We start from the raw sequence: 16,218 nt of genomic DNA, 5'->3' as shown, positions 1-16,218 counted from the left end.
GGGGCAACACTGAGGGTTGCAATCCGTTGCCGGACACGGAAAAAGACAAAAGACAAAAAAGTAAAAAATAAAAAATAAAATAAAATAAGGGCTATTAACTAAAAATAGTCTTACATTTTCACATTTCAAAATGAAATTAGAAAACTTACTTGTCAATTGATGCTTTAACTTTTACCTGATAGTTTAGTTCTGGCAATTTTATTAGCAGTCTGGAAAGAGACATCAATAAAGAATCAAAGGTAGAAATTAAAAGTGTTAAAAAATCATTTTTATATTTAAAGATTAAATATATTTATGGCATATACATATAAATAAAACTTACATTACCTCAGGTTATATGTTAGCATGTTTTTAAAATGTACAATTCCTGTTTACTTTGCCATGTCACTGATGAAGACATTAGCCACTTAATATCATTACTCACAAACATTTGGAAAGTGTGTCCACATTGCTTCAGGTGACGTGTGCTGGATAATACACTGGCCATGTCAGAAACACAGCTATATATTTTGGCTAGTCTTGCAAGCCTATTAACACGGCACCATTGAAAAACATTTTGTAAGCTTAGTAAAAGTAAATGTTTTGATGATAACTGTTTTATAGTGAGAATACTGAGAAAGGCTAGGCCTCTGGTAAAATATGGAAAATTCCAATTTAAATACATCTGCCATCTTTAGCATACTATATTTAAGTGACAGCAAAAATGTTCATAACTAAAAAAGACCTAACTTCAAACAAATAGGTGATTAAAGTTCCGAATAACAATCCCTTTAATTTCTTCTTCTAGTGTCAGCCTCTCCTTTATTCTTTCTCCTTCCCTAACTTTTCAGAGCTGTGTCCTGTGATGTGCCCTATCTCAATCACTCATTCACTCATTCATTTACTCATGCACCCATTAACCTCACTCATTCACTCAGCATGTACTGAGCTCTTCATATACACCCAGTACAGCCTCGGGTACCAGTGAACTGGCATAGCAAAGACTGGGGAAGGGAGAAACGTGGGCATGGCTATACGTAAAAGGAAGGAGTCCAGCCACACAAATGGAATATAGAGAGTACGGTGATAAGCAACTCATTGGCATTAGAGAAATAAAACCATAGATCAGACACAGCCCAAACCAAAGGGTGGGTAGGATGGAGCAGAGATTCTTCAAATGTTTTGTACAAAGCACAGAATTGGTTCCAGGGTTTGCAGTAAATACTAAGAGTATATCGTTGGTAGTGGGTGGTGAAGAGGGGACACGGTCATACGAAATAAGGCCGGATGTGTTCCCTCCCCACCTTCCTATCCTACTTCAGGAAGGATCTGATTCACTGTAACATGTTGAGGACTAATACTGGAGTCTCAGGTCGCCTCTCCCTTTTTAATAGGAGGATGTGATGCTACGGTAGAGAGGAGTTTTAGGGAAAACCTTGAATACTGAGTAAAGGATCATCTATCAAGACAGTGGGAAACAGGACTCAGAGAAGGAGGATGGGGACCCAACAATCAGGTGGAAGAGGAGGACAGAACCCCCAAGCCAGGGGCTCATGGTCTATACCCCTGGCAATCAGTTCAAACAATGTGCAAGGTGGTACTGGCTCAAGGACCTCTTCCTCTCAGAATTTTTTGCTGGACAATCTCTACTCATCTCCCCCTTTTTGCCCCAGACAACATCTTAGACTTGCCATGTCCTCTAAGAGGTGTCTCAAGGAAAAGTAGGATATCCACCACTTCGCCATCCCATTTCCCTCAATCGTTACTGTCCTTTGAGTTGTACAGAGATATGGGGATAAGGAATGAACAACTTTTGGGAAGAATAAAATTTAAAAATGAAACCTGGCCTCTGCCTTTTGTTTTCAGTTTTTAAGTGCAAAATTCACACAAAGAAACTGATTGAGAATTTTAATTAGGGCTTTTAAAATGCAAACTGAAGACAAATGCCTTCCCTTTAAAAATGGAGTTACAATAGTGATATGCGATCAGGGACTCTATCACAGGATCCTAAATTGCTCTCTGCCATGACATCACTGCCTCTTGAGGATTACTCTGCAGTTTCAGCTTTCCAGAGGTGACCTAGTGACTAGCAATTTAAAGCTTTCAGCTTTGGAGTTTGAGGTATGATGAAAACCTTTGAAAATGAAAACTCAATTCATTGTTTTAAGTGTCATTAGGGAAAACTGTAAGTTTTGATTGCTCATGGAGAGGATCAAATACACAGATAAAGCAAAGCAACAATAACAAAATCCGTGTGTTTATAAATCTCAGGCACATAGTAAAGATATAGAGAAAATCACAGTGTTGAGAGTTGTTGTGGAAAATCCAATAAGTCAGTTGGTGGATAATCACAGGGCATGCATGTGGCACTACATTAGCCTTCCATAATCTGTCCCTAATCTGTCTTTTTTTATCTCTCAATTTTATCTTTCCCTGCTCCACACTATTACAAAACAAAACCAGGAAGCCATGATTTCTGGAATCCCAGTCTCCCACCAGCCCTCTCCCTTTCCCCAGTCTCTCCAGTCTTCTCTCAAGTCAACCTTCTCAGCAATTAATCCCACTGTGCCCAATACTATGATTCCATACTTTGATGCCAATATCCCTCATGTCCTCATGGACAAGCAGGGCTCTCATCTTAACATTTCTGTGGCTATTTACCAAAGCTCAGGCACTCAAAGAATGCAAGGACAACAAAAGAAACCAGCCTTGATTACACAGTGGCTCTAGCTCCATAAACACACGAAGTAAGCCTACCTTAGCTTTACAGTGAACTGAATGAGAGTTTTCAGGACCATCGGCCTCTGGGGGTGGGTTGGCATGCACGGCTGTCGCTCGACCACAAATGAGCTAGATGAAAAGGAAATACAGAGCATCATCTGAAAACACTGAAGATATTCACAGACGGAAAACCACAGAGGAACAGGATGATATCCTCTCAGAAAGTCCAAATATTCTACACTGAGAAGCCGTTCAACCCCCATTTAACTCAAATCTTTCCGACTTCTCATGAATAATTACCATGAGATAGGAAAGTGCCTAAAGATTGTCCTTAAGTGAGAACAGCAAATAATTCATAATTGTTATATTTGAGTCACGAATTAAAGCCCCAGTTCATTTTTATCATATTAAACAAAGTAGAGAGTTAATTTCATGCCATTTTTGGACTAAATATTAGGATTTCTGATACACGTTAGTATTTTTTTTTCTTCAGAAGAGCTTATAAACACAAAAATTCTCTCCACCCTTCATTTCTTGGATATACGCTTAAGAAGAAACCCTTGAAATCTTTTCTAAAATGTAAAAACTGAGCTGAAGGTGGGTGATGTGGCTTAGCTCGTGGAAAGCTGAGTCAGATGGTGGGAGAAGTGTTGATGAATAAATAGTAAAGAGTAGAAATGTGGTTTCTGGAACTTTCTGGGGCACTACTGACTCCTCCCTGAGGCTCGGTATTTAATATTTCCCTGCCACTCCTTCACCTAAACACCAAAACCCTTACAACTCCACAGAACTGAGGATGCCAAGAAGCATTTAAATTGACATTCCACTTACTTCTTGAAAAGGTTGTAGATCAAGAAGGTGACTCTTTCTAGCAGTTGCATCCTTTGCACTGGGATGGGATCTCCTTCATAAGTCATTTTGGTGGACTGTTCTTCTAATTTCTCCAGTTGCCTTTTGAGTTGGAAAAGACTTTCTGCCAGTAGTGTGAAGCTATTGAACAGCAAATGAAAATTGGAGATAGGTTTTCCATTTAACAATCAAGGATTTTAACAATTGATCATATTTAACAAATATTAAATTATTATGTAATTAATTAAATGAATCAATTCTATTTAAGGTTAGTGACAGTTCTTTATTTTTATATTCCTAATCCATTTTTTTTCTCAAATAAGCCTCATAGATGTAAATGTTTTCAATATTTTCTAATTTATACCTTTAATTAGAGACAAGACATCATTAAAAATTTTGTCAACATCTGGAATCAAATCCCTTTTAATTGTCCTCTGTTTAAGCCTGTTAAGCATATATTTATTAAGAATATGGCACTCACTAAAGGACAAAAAAAAGCAAATTCTAAACTATAAAACACATGATATGAAGGATGTTATGTGTAGGAATACTAAAGAAAAAATATAAAACTGACCTTCCTTTCCCTCCAATACATATATTTACAGGTCCCAACTCGTAGCCAAAAACAATATGACACTCTCTGGAGAAGGGTATGTTTAGAAATGTTTGCCCTTGATGCCTGCTTGGAGTTGTACTCATTGTGTGGCAATCTCAACTCAGAAACAGAGGTGGGGGCTTGAGCCAGAAGTCTGGGGGAGATTAAGACTGAAGTGGACACAGGAGGGGCCTCCAACAACAGGGGGCACGGAATGCCTCACCCAACTCGAGAAGCCCACCTGGCCCTCCAGCAGCTCTTTTTACTTAAAGTATTTCGCGAATAAGATCGTGGAAAGAAACGTCCAATCCCTGCCTATTTTGGGTATGAGCAAGCACCACTGTTCGTTAAGTTCTTTATTGTTCTCTTTGTTATTTATCTTGTTTTCACAACAACAGAATGCAGTGTGGTTAGAGAATTAAAGTATCTCTCCAAGGAAAATCATATGTTTTAAAATGAGCCCGACTCCCTATTTTTCTTGAGAAGTAGGCCTGGCAGGGCAGAGCTTTGGGTGAGAGAATCCCTAGTTACTACATATTTCCATTGTATTGAATTATACTCTTAGAAAGCAATTTTAGAATTTAACGATTTTCTTTCTTTTTAATTATATTTTTCAATTGTTCTTTTGATCAGTTTTATTTTGCATTAATGAGGCAGAAATCCCTACCAACGTTTTTCTTCTAATGCAAAGGACAGTATCTACATTTAAGTGCATGTGTGCATAAGTAGACAAGAATGTCATGTTGTATTTGAGATACTTCAAAGAAATTTTTTTCAATTGACAAAAATTGTGTACGTTTGTGGTATACAACATGATGTTTTGGTATATGTACACATTGCGGAATGGCTGAATCAAGCTAAATAACATGCATAACCTAACATGCTTATATTTTCTTTATGGCAAGAACACTTACAACCTACTTTCTTAGTAATTTTTAAGTATATAATATATTGTTATTAAATATACTCACCATGCTGTACAATAGATCTCTTGAACTTATCCTCCTGTCTAACTGAAATTTTGCATCCTTTGACCAATATCCTTAACAGAATAAATTGCTATGTTGAAAATACAAAACTAATGTCTAACTCTGATATCTTAAAAAACACACATTTAAAAAGTTGAGATATCTGGGGCCAGCCTGTGGCTCACTCGGGAGAGTGTGGTGCTGATAACACCAAGGCCGTGGGTTCGGATCCCATATAGGAATGGCCCGTTAGCTCACTGGGTGAGTGTGGTGCTGACAACACCAAGTCAAGGGTTAAAAAAAAAAGTTGAGATATCTATCCCCTTACTGGTCATCTTTAAAAAAAAAAAAAGAAAAGAAAAAAAGTTGAGATATCTATTCACAGGATTTTGAAGCTACAGCCTCTTTATTATGTTCTTAAAGAAAGTATTTCTGGTTTCAAAACTTCACTCCTGTCTTTTAAGATTGATATCTTGCATGTGAAATTAAGCAATTCTTATACATTTCACAGATGCTTCATTTTCCCTCCTGAAGCAATGAAAATTAAGAACACTTACACAATTATATCTATTTGTTTTCAACTGTAGAGTTCCCAGCTGCTAATAAGCCATCAATAAGCTGAATGAACTGATGTTCCGGTCTAAACCTGCTTTTTTGGCTGAGCAACACTGAAGTTTTGCACTTCCTGTGGTTTTCACTAGAAACTACAGTCAATTCGTTTTACCAGTTTTGAAGCTGGTCGAGCCCATTATGGAGTGGACCTCCAATACAGGCGATCTGCTGCCGCCTCTTCCAGTCTTGCAGTTCTTCTATCAGCATGCTGTTCATTAACAAGTCCATTTCACTTGTGATTTGTGACATCTTGCTGAGAGCTTCCTAAAAACAAAGGTGACAACTGAAGAGATTTTCATAAGAAACAACCAGAGTCACACATAATTCAACTGATAAAACAATGTGACTGGGAGATAAAGCCTTGGTTAAAATTTTGACCAAATATTTTACCAAATAATAGCTTCTATTTGCCAGAGCACTGCCTTTTCAAACAATTAAATTATTGCAATTAAATAACGTCACGAGGAAAGAAGCATAATCACTTTTTAACATTTTCATAATATGGTTCAGTATAAACACACTGCATTTGTAACTCCCGTGACAATAGTGAATCTTGTAAGTCATTAAGCATATCTTCTACTTTTAAAATGATGTTAATAAGTTTAACTTATTTTTTATAAATATGATTATAAATTTATTCGAAAATATACTGACTAAAATTTGAGCCTTTCTGTGTTAATTTTTATTAGGATTTAATCTGGGTTTTGGGAAGCATACTAGAGAGGTATAACTTTCAAAGGCCTAGGGATTAGAAGATATAAGTTTTGTTCCTCGCTTTGCCACAAACAACTGTACATGGATTTGGGCAAAGCATTTAACCTTGCCGAAACTTGGTCTTCTTATCTATACTATCAGGTGAATAAGGTGAATATTATTTCCAATGTTCCTTCTCTCCTTAAAATTTTATTTCTAAAGTAAAATAAGATGGCATGCATAAAATGTACAGCATAGATTTATTATGCATAAGGGCATTAAGCTTTATCTTAGGTTAACTACTTGAATGCTTAAAATCCGATAAATAACTGTTTGAGTTTATAATTAATTAAGGGTGAAAATGAGTTTTACACTTGTTTGTGCTCACACAAATTCCTGCAGAAAAAATGAAACCGAACCTTTAGAAATGAGCTATTGATTTATCAGCGACGGGTTAAATTTCAATTGGATTTACCGTTAAGGAGAGGTAGAAAATTGAAATAGAGATGTTTCCCTCTTTAACAATATTTCTTTGAGCCAGGAGAAAGTTCTTCTTCCCCTTGGGAGAAGGGTTAGCTTGAATATGTTTAGTTGCCAATCAACTATTCTGAAATCTAGGAAATTGCTTAACACAATGTCATTTCTCAGAATAGAAACTAAAACACTTATTTTTCAAATAAAATTTTAGTAGTCATCAAGTAATATTAATTATATATGTGTAGTGGAACCCATCTCAGAATATTAAGTACAACAACTAAAACAGCCATGCCTAAAATAGTGACAAATAAAAATTGGGTAAAATATCCACACTGAAATTAATGTTAGCTGCAGTAAATGTATCACATGAGCAAGATAAATAGGCCCTGGAGAGGTCCAGCTTGGTACAATCACAAAGAGAAGCATGGCAAATAGTGTGGTACTGTTCCTAGAAACATTGCCGTTTATGCATTCAGTGTAAATGGAACTGATAAAATCTGAGAGCTAGATTCTTTTTAATAGGGCTACTTTTAGAAAACAGAAAAATAGGCAAGAGGCCAAACTAAAATTCTTCACTAACCTTTCTCTTGAAGTCGATGCTGTTAAGCATTTCTTGCAGCGTCAAAACTTCCTGATTCATCAGGGCACTATTCTTGTCGCCCTGGTCTGCAAAGGAAAAGAGATCAGATTTAGCGCCCTCTCCAAGCCAAAGTTCTCTATTCCTGAAAATCAAGTTGTTCAATCTCCCGTCCTATACAAGCCCTGGAAAGCAGGAGGGGCCTGTGTGATAAGAGACTAAATAGGGCCATTAGAGTTGAGCTTGGAAGTTAAGTTCCTGTCTGCTCTTTTTGCCAGGAAGAACTACATCCAAGCATGCCCAAGAGGACCTCTTTATATAACAGACTTTGAGGGAAGACCATTCTTTTTTTTTTTTGCTGGTGGAGGGAGGAGATGAAAATGTTTTTGTAACAGATTCCTTACTGGATACCTCTACAGTAATGATAAACTTGGTTGTTAAGCGTAAGTAAGAAAGGGAAGGGCTTCCTTTTACGTCCATGATTAAACCGTAGTTGACTCTGCTGCCTTTACCCACCCCTCTCTGCTCTACTTTATACTCAGGAGTTATGAGAAACTGCCTGGTAGAGGTTCAGTTTTATCTACTGAGTCCTATGAACTAAATCCTTTACTTTCCCTTTTTCTTTGCAAAATGGGCTAGCCTCACAGTAAAACTAGAAGTGAGAAAGAGTTGCAAACCAAGAAAAATGTCTGACAAAAAAAACAAAAACAAAAACAAAAACAATTTATCCTCTTAAGTGGGGAGATATGCAATAAACAAACATATTATTTAATTTGAACATTAACCTTTCTTGCTATATAGCAAGTGATGGTTTATAACAACCACTTGTGTCCATGAAAAATTAGGGTTGGGAATACTGATCTGACTTGTGTAATTGTGAAAAAAGAGGCCCCAGAATAACAGTGTGGCAAAATTCTCTCCAAAATAGCACTAATGTCCAGAAACTCATTCCTGGTTGTAATGATTCACAAATGTACTAACTCCTACATCCTATATACAGCAAAATCTTCCTTATGTAGCATTTTATCAACTGAACACTCCCTTAGCTAATATTTTCTGGTGTTCACCAGCAAGGATATAATTTGTTTCCCTTGTATTTTTCATTTCACTTTCAACAGGGTGGGACAAATACTTGTTGATTTAAGTGATAAAAAGGATCATTTTATTCTTCCTAATGTGCATGAAGCACTGAAAAAAATTAAAGTGACTCAAATCATAACATATTAATTTCAAAGTAATTTTATTGTTTAGTGTACTTTGTTATACTGTAGTTCTTAAAATTGGTAGTTCACATATGAAATTTGGGATGAGACTGCCTTTGATGAACTGAATGCTTGATTAAATTTACAGTTGTTTTAAACCCTTTTAGGATCACAGACTCCTTTGATAATCTGATGAAACCCATGTTTGTGCCATTTCTTCCAAAGGGAAAAATTGTGCAGACAAATAATTGTGAACATTTTGAATAATATTTTATAGAAGTCAAGACATCCAAAAGACCACAGGAGAAGAACACAAAACACCTCACTCCTCACTTATGAAAAGTTACACGATGGATCACAATCATCCATACTTCCTTCAAGACAAATTTTAAGCTAACATTTTAATAAAGATGATTCTGTAAATGAAAGGTTTATATCTGATTCATTTTTAAAATTATTTCAAAATAATTTTAGAATTACAAAAAAGTTGCAAAAATAGTTCCCATATATCCTCATCCAGCTTCCTCTTTTGTCTTACATGAGCAGAGGACAATTATCCAAACCAGCAAATTAACATCAGTACAACCCTATCAACTAATCTAGACCTAATTAGAAGTTTGCCAATTTTCCCGCTAATAGCAACATACTTTAAACTATCAATCCATTATTGCTTATAAATCTTAGGTCTTGTTCATATTCTCATTTCCCCCCTCCATTTCTTAAAAAAAATCTAATTGCAAAAAACCCTCAATGTTTAATCACAGAGATATAGTCAAATAAATTGCAGTGCCCTTACATTTTGACATTTAAGATATACTTAAAAATAAAACTTTAGTTTAAAATGTAGTACACAAAACTATATACAAGATTATCTTATTTTTTTGGAAAATGTAGAGATATATACAAACATACAGAGAAAAAGCTAGAAGGAAATACATTCTGACCATGTTTATCTGTAGATAGTGAGATTTCATGTGATTTTTATTTTTTAATGCTTTTGTCTATTTTCCAAATTTTCTTCTATGAAGCACATTTCTAAGTTACAATTTTAGAAAATTCTATTTTTAAAAAATGCATCTAGAATGATATTAGTAATTCTTGATCATATTAGGCAATTATTATTACTTTTGTTAGTTGTGATAATATTTTGATTCTATAGGAGAATTTTATTATTTTTGGGAGATGCATGCCAAAGTAGGAGTGATTTTGCATGTGGTTTATAATTTACTTTGAATTGTTTGGTTAAAAAAAGTACGTATATGGAATGAAAAGGAAGGAGCAAAACAAAGAAATACTTCTTACCTACACCCTCACTTCAAAAAAAAAAACAAGGGAAGTAGATCAAATTTATCAACCCTGCCAATAAAGAAGCAACCCTAGTCATGCTCCTTTTATGCCCTACGTGGAACTACAGACAAAACAAGGACTTACCCATTGTCTGAATTGTTTTATACCTGTAGTCAAATTCATCTTGTAGGTCCTCTAAGTATTTGGTGTCTTGTTCTGTCATCTTTTCACAAAAAACAACAACAACAACAACAAAAAAAACATACTCACTCTGCTGTTACAATTAAGCATGTCAATGAAACAATATCACAAGTACTTTAAAATATGCTGTTTGGTGCTTCCAGTCTCCAACAGCACCCAAAATCTGTGATGAATCTACATTTCTGAAGAGCTAATTCATATGAAAGTTGAATAATGCTGGAAGAACCAGGTTGAACTTGCTTTTCCAACTATTCTCTCTTTTTGGGTGTTTGAAAATCTTCCAGCATCTTGCTTCTCATTTCTCAATTGGTTCCAAATGATGCTACTCATATAATTTTTGCTTTTATTGAAGAATATGGATACTTCTGCTCTTTTAGAAGAGTAGTTCCACATGACTCTGTATTAATGTACCAATTATCACTTTATGTTTAAATCTCCATTCACATATGTTGCAGTTTATGACAATTCAGCCTAAACACTTTTTTCTTTCTTCTTAAAATATATCTATGCATCCTCTGTGATTCCTGTTTGTTTTTGTCTTTGAGATTTTTACTTCACTTTTCTCCAAACCTGGTGATATTTTTCCTGCTCAGACATAAGAGTTGTTAAATGTCAAGATCAGGGCTACAAGCTTTTCATCTATTACCTCATTTGGTCATCACCACACCTGTGAAGTAGGTTATCCTCACTTTTACAGATGAGGAAGCAGAGGCTTGGAGATGTGAAGTGACTTCTTGTCCAAGGTCACACAGCTTCCCAGTGAAGAGTCTGGTGGGCAAGTCTGACAGTCTGACTATGCTCGGTCCCCACCTTTAGCCAAAGCTAGACCCACTGCTTGCTAGATTTTAGACTACTTCCCTTTCTTCTCAGAAAGTTGAGCTTTCTACTGCCTAAGTATTTCAAGAAGTCTTCTCCAAAGAAACATACGTTAGCCCCAATAGCCCTTTCCCCACAAATTCCAAATTTTAATCAGCTAAATTACTGGTGAAGAAGAATATCAAAATTTGGGTAAGAGTCTAAATTTGTGTCCCAACACCGTGACTCCTTCTCTGTATGGCTGGGGTTGGGGGTTGGGGAGAAAGGAAGATAATAACAGTATCTACCTCATAGAGTTGTAAGGATCACATGAGTTAAACTGCTTAAAAACCTGGTACCAAATATGAAGGGTTTTCAAAAAGTTCATGGAAAGATTCATACTGTCTTTTAATTCCATTTTTCCATGAACTTTTCGAAGTACTTTCATACATGCTTCGTAAGTATTAACAATGATTACTCTTTTCCAATGAAAATTCTCTAAAATGACTTTCTCAGTATTTACAAACCTTAGAAAAGAAATGAAGTAGTGGTTATTGACTACATGGTATATTGTCTGCCCACCCATAATAATAACAGCTACCGGTTTTTGACCAACTGGTGCCATGCCTAAACCTTACGTACATTATCCTTTCAGCAACTTGCAAAGCAAATTATTTTCATTGTTCATCTGAGGAAACAGACTAAAAAAGTCATATAGTAATAAATGCTCAAGTTAGAGTTCAAATTCAATCTAGTCTAGCTTTAAAGTCTTTACTCTTTCTTTTCACTATGCCGCAATATCATTTGTAGCATTTCATTTTCATTTCTGAAGAGGAAAGACCTAAGGAAGGCTGTGAGCTACTAAAAGTAAGGGAATCCACATGCATGAGAATATGTAACAAAATAAAATATGATAGTTTTAAAGCAGAGATATACTGGGGTTCCATCTTTGATTTCAAAAGTAATTAAAAACTAAAAAGGCAATATCTTGCAGAATCTGCTAATGAAAAGTATATTAAACCAATGCCATAACTCTGAAAAGTTAGTGCTAGAATAAGTAGCTAGAAGGCTTTCAGATATTGTCATCAGTAATTGCAAAATGTGAAAACACCCAGCAATAACCTTTAAAGGCCTCTCAATGGCCTGAGAATCTTTATAGGAGCACCACATTCCAAAACATTACACAGAGAAACCAATGCCAGGCTTCCTGGAATCAGAACCCAGGATAGGAATCGGGTAAATGGGATCTACTGAGGGAGTGCTCTTAGGAGAAAGGACATAGAGGAGAGGGATAGGGAAGGGGAAGGAGCTGAGCAAGCATGTGATTTCTGCTGGAGTCTAACTTCAGTCTGATCCCATAAGGAACCCAGGAGCAGCCAAGGGCTCCTTGTAGATGCAATTCTCCAGAGAAGCCATGAGCAGCCAACACTCACAGCAGCTGGGGATGGATGTACAGGCCTGGTGAAGGCATCTGGTTGTGCTTCAAAAGGTGGGCCCTGCTGCACCATACTTCTTGGCAATTAAAAAGGAACTTGTGTTGGATGCAAAACCCATCTGTGTATTTGATTAATATGCTTAAGTATTCTTACTATAATAAAAGAATCATCTCTTGCTTTTACACAATTGTAGAGTCACTAGAGCCCTTGCTTTTAACATTATAATGGGCCAAGGTATTTTGTCCTAGGTCTGTCTGAGAACCTGGTTCTTTTTTGCAACAGCGTAAGCAGAGACTTTTGCATGCATGTTTTACTTGTTATAGAGGATCACTAAATCAGAAGTCTGAAAGTAGACACTTAGACATATTGTCATTTAAGTTCTCTGTCTACTATTCAGACATTATATGAGGCAGTTTACCTTTAACTATCTATAGTTTATCTAATTCAATGGAATTATTATTTTTGTAAAGGGCAAGAAAATGAACGCTATGTAAGTTTTGGAAAGGAAAATTAGCATTCTATTTTATACATGACATGGTGGAAAGTTAGTCTTATTTAAGAAATCTTCTCTAGATCAATAAAATTGATAAGTCTCTAGCCAGACTGATTAGGGAAAAAATAGAGAAAACAAAATTTACCAATATCAAATGAGAGGTGTGACATCATTACAGATTCTACAGATATCCAAAGAACAAAGGAATATTATGAACAACTTTATGCCAATAAAGACAATTAAGATGAAATAAACATAAATTATCAAATTATCAAGTTTCTTAAAAAACACAAATTATCTAAGCTTACTCAAGAAGAAATAGATAACCTAGATAGCTCTGTATCAAAGAAGCTCCAGCTGGAGTTTAAAAGCTTCCTACAAAGAAATCTCTCGAAAAACATAGTGTGTGAGAGATTTTTATTTTACTAACAAATTGCCCCATGATTTCTGCATATACTAACTCTGTGCCCACAGGAGAAAGGTGCACAGTTAGTTGTATGGGGACAGCAGCTAGCCTTTCTAGGCACCTGCATAAGATCACTCACCTGCACACTGTTTTTAATGGCAGCCACTTTGTGCTCCACATTCCTCTGTCTTTCTGAAACTGAAGAACTTTGTAAAGATTTCTCCAGAGGTCCCTGGGAAAAGAATGTCTTGAAATTTTACTGGTGTGGCTAAAACTGGTTTATGATGAATGTAATATATGTAGTATATATTTTGAACTAAGATCTAGATCAATGTATATGGAATAATTCACAGTCATTAAAAATAAGGTTGTAGAAAAATATTTAGTGACAATATAAATAGTGTTAAACTTTAAGGAACAGAGAAGATTATAAAACCATCATATATGTGTATATACATACAATCTCTATTACTTGTACATGTATATAGGTATGTGTATACATATATTTGTAAATATATGGATGTATGTATAGATATTTAAACTCAAGTACATATGATCGGAAGAACGCACATCAAAATGTTATCAGTGTGTGAAATTACAGACAATTTTAGAATTTAAAAAATTTTGTTCTTAAATTTCTATAAAAGATCTGTATTACTTTAGAAATTCTATAAAAACAGTACTTGTGATTTAAAAATTAGTATAGCAAAACTGCATTACGTAAGACAGACTTAAATTCAGAATTGGGAATATTGAATCTGCTGGGAAGAAATTTAATTTTACTCTAGAACAAAGGGCGTTTACTAAAGAAAATGTGAAAATGTAGCCTGGTTAAGCAGAAAGGCTAAGTGGCTTCTTCTGCAAGCACCACTTATTGGCCACTCTAATAATTTGACATTGAGTGTGGTCCTTAGATTTAAAGTTCTGCAGATACATAGAGACGAGAGTTAGAGGTATAAACAGCCCCTTCCCCTTACAACTGGCGGGAGCTATGGTTAGGAAGGTCAATGACTTGACTAAGAGCCACAGCTGATGAGTGCAGGACACTCCAGGGGAACCTGTGTTCTTGATTTTTATCAGGTGTTCCTCAACTGCATCACATTCTTCAGATTGGTAGGGCCTTGACCAAGTTCTCTCTCTCTCATTTCCACTTCTATTACTTGTCTACCTAGTTGAAATTTTAAAACCAGTGCTTTTTTTGGTGGTAATATGTAGAACTGACAGATTATTTTTTAGAGTGACTTTGCTGAGCATGTGGTCAAACATTTTGATTTGACTGATACCTGATATTTGAATGGAACAACACACACACACACACACACACACACACACACACACACACACACACACACACACAGAGGAATAACTAGAAATAAGAGGGCTACAAAAAAAGACAGCTGAGAATACATATGAGAATATCATATATTCATAACACATCTTAATTTTGATTCAAAGGCACTGAATCAAACTATAAATATGTACTTTAGAAACATACTATAGTTTTAAAATTAAATAAAAATATCACCCTTCTTTATCTAAAAAATGAGAAGGGTAAGTTGTTAAAACTTCAAAGTCCTCCAAAAATAGCCACAACCTGATAACAACTAAACCTGATAATTTTTAATAGTTAAAAAAGATACTTTTGTTAGGCCTTCAAAAATAAATACAATGGTATGGTATACGAAATTGTGGAGGATATCATTTGGAAAACTGATTATTTACATACTCTTTCCTTTTTGTAAAGATGAGCTAAAAAACTATTCCTTCAAGACTTAATTTCTCTAATTTGTCTTTGATGGGAGCTTTGAAGTCATTCGGGACAGTGGGATAAACTGTGATTTCAAATATGTCAGGGCGAAGTACAGTCAAACAATCAATAAGTAAGTATGTGTGGAATTTCTGTAAGACAAAGTTCCTGCTTGTGGACTAGTTTAGACTTGTGAGGTAGGATAGGAAGGGTTCTGAGCCAGGTCAGTCTGTGCAGATAAATGTACTGCAGGAAACAGAGTCTGATAGTAGCTAGGAATACAGCTAGATGGTGCCTACTATATTTCTAGATTAGTATTGTAAGACCTCAGATCAGAATGTGGACCAGTGGAAATAAAGAATGTATAGACAAGATTCTAGAATAAATTCTGGAATAAGACTTGGTAATAATCTCAATATGGAGGCAGAGAAAAGGAACTACTCAAAGATGATCCCAAGACCTTGACTGAAAGTGACTAGAAGGATGGTGGCACCCCTAACTCAGGGAGAAGAAGCTGGTTTGGAAGAACAAAAGAATTTCAGTTTCAGAAAAACTGAGCTCAAGGTGATAACAAGATCACAAGTTCATGAAATATTACCTGGACAGGCATGTTGGCTGCAGCCAATATTCTCCGCTCTTCCCTTAAACAATTAGAAATAACCACAGCTACATGCATTGGATTTCCATGAAATTTTCCCTGGAAAAAAGTGAGCAAGAACAATTAACTTAAAAGTTTAAATACATGCATCATAAGGAAGCAGCACTACTCGAGGAACAATAATCTCCCAAAAAATATGTAAAATTATTTTGGATTTGTTACAACAATGTATTCTGTTTTAAAGCTACAGAAACTCGTGTTGTGAACATAGACCCCTAAAAAGAGCATATTGCTCTTTGTCCTCAAAGATCACTTTTAATAATTAAAAATTGTTTTTGAGCACCTATTTGGGAAAGACTCAGAACACACGCACTCAGGAGGGTCAGTTTACTTAAGACTTAGGGCAGGTTTTAGACAGAAGAGTTACTTCTATATAAATGATCACAAACCACGGTGGTCCCAGCTGTTGTTCACTTGTTAACTTTGTGCTTCATTGTATGCTTAAAGCATTTGTTTCGATCCCTATTTGGTGCTGTTTATATTGACTAGCTTATAACTATGTCACTATACTAGAGGGAAATA

The 16,218-nt window shown here is 35.6% G+C and overlaps 1 protein-coding gene across 1 annotated transcript in view; it reads right to left on the bottom strand.

Annotated features, from left to right (window-relative positions):
* STAT4 (signal transducer and activator of transcription 4) overlaps window positions 1-16,218 on the bottom strand; it is a 94,683-nt gene that overhangs the window by 26,623 nt on the left and 51,842 nt on the right. The window contains exons 4-11 of the mRNA XM_008569668.1: window positions 15,637-15,735; window positions 13,431-13,523; window positions 10,105-10,183; window positions 7,475-7,560; window positions 5,837-5,988; window positions 3,532-3,690; window positions 2,737-2,829; window positions 150-209 (exon numbers count right to left, since the gene is read on the bottom strand). Of these exons, the coding sequence (XP_008567890.1) occupies window positions 150-209; window positions 2,737-2,829; window positions 3,532-3,690; window positions 5,837-5,988; window positions 7,475-7,560; window positions 10,105-10,183; window positions 13,431-13,523; window positions 15,637-15,735 (821 nt within the window). The remainder of the gene's footprint in view (window positions 1-149; window positions 210-2,736; window positions 2,830-3,531; window positions 3,691-5,836; window positions 5,989-7,474; window positions 7,561-10,104; window positions 10,184-13,430; window positions 13,524-15,636; window positions 15,736-16,218) is intronic.

This window comes from Galeopterus variegatus, unplaced genomic scaffold (genome assembly GCF_000696425.1).
Source record: "Galeopterus variegatus unplaced genomic scaffold, G_variegatus-3.0.2 Scaffold523, whole genome shotgun sequence".
Classification (NCBI taxonomy): Eukaryota; Metazoa; Chordata; class Mammalia; order Dermoptera; family Cynocephalidae; genus Galeopterus; species Galeopterus variegatus.
Note: the sequence above shows the minus strand (reverse complement) of the source record. Positions and strands in the feature narration are given on the sequence as shown.